The sequence below is a fragment of the Bradysia coprophila genome, unplaced genomic scaffold (assembly GCF_014529535.1).
Source record: "Bradysia coprophila strain Holo2 unplaced genomic scaffold, BU_Bcop_v1 contig_200, whole genome shotgun sequence".
Lineage (NCBI taxonomy): Eukaryota > Metazoa > Arthropoda > Insecta > Diptera > Sciaridae > Bradysia > Bradysia coprophila.
The window spans coordinates 531,102-535,163 of record NW_023503464.1 but is presented as its reverse complement, the minus strand read 5'-3'; the positions used below and the strand labels follow the sequence as shown (position 1 = coordinate 535,163).

General features: G+C 37.3%; 1 protein-coding gene across 1 annotated transcript; it reads left to right on the top strand.

The window, feature by feature from the left end:
* The first annotated feature begins 332 nt into the window (after positions 1-332).
* On the top strand, positions 333-1,982 carry LOC119075335 (vitellogenin-1-like). The gene is made up of 4 exons (XM_037181765.1): positions 333-441; positions 510-1,421; positions 1,529-1,684; positions 1,746-1,982. The coding sequence occupies exons 1-4, from the start codon at positions 408-410 to the stop codon at positions 1,907-1,909; spliced, it is 1,266 nt and encodes a 421-aa protein (XP_037037660.1). The 5' UTR covers positions 333-407; the 3' UTR covers positions 1,910-1,982.
* The last annotated feature ends 2,080 nt before the right edge of the window (positions 1,983-4,062 follow it).

Below are 4,062 nucleotides of genomic sequence, written 5' to 3'. Positions count from 1 at the left end.
GTAGTCGCAAGTACAGCAGTTGAAATTAGCATTCGAAGAACCAAAACTAATTGGGAATGGACTTGCGACTACATCACTTGTAACATCGAAAAACGTTATCGTTAAAACACGTGTGAAATTCTATCGATCGATCTAGAAGTTCACTACACGGTGCACGCCAATTGAATAATCATTTTGTTATCGCATCAATATTATGGGTTCGTCGACATTATTTTTCTTACAGATGATCATGATCGCTGATAAAGAACACGTGGCTGTTGATCAACATAATCTGATGTTATTGATTTTTCGAGTTTTTAGCAAAATTTAGCAAAATTTCTCTATAAAAATCCGAGGAGTCCTCAACAATTCATCAGTTTCCCTTCGTCTGCGCAGGGTGTTAAGACATTATAAAAGTGTTGGTAATCATGCAATTGACTCTATCGTTGATCTTAGTCTCTAGTGAGTGAGAATACTAATTTATCAGTTGTCGGATCTCGGATCTTTAATTTTTCATTTTGACTTTCAAGTTGGACTCGTTGCCGCCGGCAATAGTGCATGGAAAGAAGGCAAAGAGTACCAGTATAAGTTGCAAATTTATACGAAAACCAACAAGGAGACAGGTACAGCTGCTCAGGCATGCTTAAGTATTGAGCCACAGTCAGACAGTCTTTTGAATGGGAAAATCAGCAATGCAATTTATGGAAAAACGAACGAACCATTTCCGGGAGACGGGACAGACATGAGCGAAATGATGCAGGAATTTGACGAATGGAAGCTGAATGGACAACAATTTAAAATCCATTTGGAAGATGGCATGATTCGTTCGCTATCTGTCGATTCATCGTTAACCTCCAACGAAATGAATCAGTTGAAGGCCATCGTTAGCCAACTCCAAGTTAACACCAAGCCAGAGAATAATCTGTCGAGTTCGGATGAAGACCCAACCACAGAGAACAACGTTTCCTATAAAGTAATGGAACCAACCGTGTTCGGTAACTGCGAAACTTCATACGACATTTCTCCATTTCCGAACTACTTGCTGCGATCACATCCCGCATTGGCACATCATAAAGGAGTAGAAGACTTTATCCAGATCGAAAAGACAAGAAACTTGAAAAATTGTATGGAACATAGCCTTGGGAAAACAAATTTGAATTCATCAGATGAGATGAACGCCTCAAGCAATCCGGCTGCCCGTACTCGTATTGTTATTTCGGGCGATCTGAACGAGTTCACCATTCAATCAGTCTATGCAACAAGCCCTGCAATGGGCTTCTTTGAACACATGGGCATCACGTTAGAGTCTGTCAAGGAGACCAAAAACTTTGGAGAAATGTTGGAAGATACAAACTTGATGCACGAGGGAATACAATTAACCAAGGTCCATCGCTCCGAAACGTTTGGTCTGGAAATTGTTGGAAGTTGTGCACCAGCACTCGGTTAGTATATTTATTTTAAGACTATGCACAACAAACATTCCAATTCTATTTTTTTGGGGCTTTCGTCACATAGGCATCTACAGCATTAATCCGTGTTATCATTTCAGATGCTGAAGAACAAGTCACTCCTACTTGTTGGACAGGTTTCGTTGATCCGGATGCGCAATGCAAAAATGATTTCGATGCACAGTGGACATCTGTTGGTGGCGCTGGATGTTGTGGAGTTTTTTGTCTAGGTCAACGACAACTTTGCAGAAAAAGCTGTAAGTTAAAAGTGGAATTCCTTCCCCCTACACTAACCCTTTCAAAATGCAAAAATAAAAGTTCCAGGATGTGTCGAGACTGTTTGCTATGCCGCAGCTCAAAGTGCCGCTTCAGCGTGCATGGGTCAATTTAGTGGAGGTGAATATCCAATTCCATGCGGTGGTTCCACCAACTGCGCGCCTGGTTGGAGACGTGTCAGATGTTGCCCAGATCAATACGCTTGATTGAAAGCATTTCTTTTTTGTAAAATGTAAAAGAGACCCGATTTGAATGTCAATAAACGTCTTTACTTCGTAGCTCACGAACATTTTTATGAGTCAATTTGTGAAATGTTTTACCAACCGAAATAGATCGATTCTTCTCAGATACTTTTGTGTTTGATATCACATATCAATCGAACAATCTGACAAGTAATGAACGAAATTTTCCTCATTAAAACCCATTCATCCCATCGCGGCTCTAAAGGCTTGATCAAGAGACTCATGTCGCGATATTAGAAAAATCCACTCCATTAACTCAAAGTTAAAAAAAAACTTTTTTATTACTCGACAAACGGAAACGGAACGGACTAATATTTTAGAATGATGATAGACCTTGAGGGGTAGTTTATTTCACTCGATAATTTTAATTCTTTTGTTGTTGGGCTTTGTTGAGTTTTTTCGGTAGAGCCGACAATTTAAAGAAACTTTAAAGAAAATATTCACGGTTAAAGGTCCCGCAAAACAATTTTCATTTTCATATAATTCGCTAAATGCAAACAGCTGATTTTCAAAATGTCATACAGATAATATGTCAATCAACTGTGCACATTTAGCGAATGATATTGAAATGAAAATTGACTTGCGGGTTCTCTATTCATGTTGAGCATACAAATTTTCTTTAAATTGTCAGCTCTATCAAAAATCCACCCCTACAAGAAAAGAATTTAATTTTCTTTAGAGTGAAATGGCCAATTGAGGAGGGCTACAATAATCAACATCATAGTGAAGTACATGTTTGGTTGCTCGCCCCCACACGTCCCATCGCTAGGTTATAATGTGTTTTGAGAATTATGTTGAAATGAAACTTTTACGATAAAGTTATAACGTTTTTTGCTTGTTTAGATAGCGACGTAATGTTATTCGATATACGAGTATTGCGGTCGCAAGTCCAGTAGCTTTAATTTTAAAGAGCTAATACGACGTTTTAAAAACATTACATTGACCAACATTACGGTGAAAAACATGATAAATTTTATCGATCGATCGAATTTCCTTGCACGACGGACTTCAACTGAATAATCATTCTGTTATCGCAAGGTTCATTCACATTCATGCTTTTTCTTACAGTTCAAATAAGCTTCATCAGAAACAAAATTATGTTGAAAAATATGTGAAGTTCTATCGATCAATCAAAGTTCATCATGCTCCGTCTATGGAGCGGAGTCTGTGACGCTAGCCCCTTCTGTAAGAAAAAAGCAATCGAAGAATGCTCTTGGGTCCGACATAGTTGAACTTTTTTATTTCTACACTTATCTACATCGCCACAAAGCCTATTCCATCATATTCTCGCTTCAAATACGAAAAAAACGAACTATAACTAGACTATAGTGTAGAGGTTAAAAATTACCGGAGATACATCGTTTTGAAAGTGATCACTTTTCATAATAATTTCACCAAATTCTTCAACTTTCTTCAAACAAGTAAAATCCTTCAACTTACTAGAGTATGTATGTGTCTATGTGTCTATCTATCGATGGGCTATCTCAGTAAGTGGACAGCCGACCTTCATGAAATTTTGCCATAAAGTACTACAGGAAAATTCTATATTTTGGGTTTTTGGCCTTGAAATGCCATTTTAAATGGTTTTTTGAGGGTTGGGTTAAGAACGGTTTTTCTATTATATTTCTCGTGTATGGATAGTCTGACGTTGTAGCTTAAACAAAAGTCCTCGAGAAAAGTCTAAGGAGAAAAAAAACTACACAAATCGACCAAGTCGGGACCTCGGAATGGGTGAAACTCGGACTCCTCGCACGGAGGAGTGAATTTTTGGTGTATGTGAGGTTTTTATCCGACATTTTTGAAATTTAATTTTGTTAAATTTTCGATTTTCGTCAAATTTTCGATTTTCGTCAAATTTTCGATTTTCGTCAAATTTTCGATTTTCGTCAAATTTTCGATTTTCCTTAAATTTTTTCAAATTTTCGAAGACCTTGGAATGGGTGAAACTCGGATTACTCGCACGGAGGATTGAATTTTTCGTGTATGGCATGTGAGGTTTTTATCCGACATTTTTGAAATTTAATTTTGATAAATTTTCAATTTTCGTCAAATTTTCAATTTTCGTCAAATTTTTTCTAATTTTTGATTCTCGTCAAATTTTCGATTTTTGTCAAATT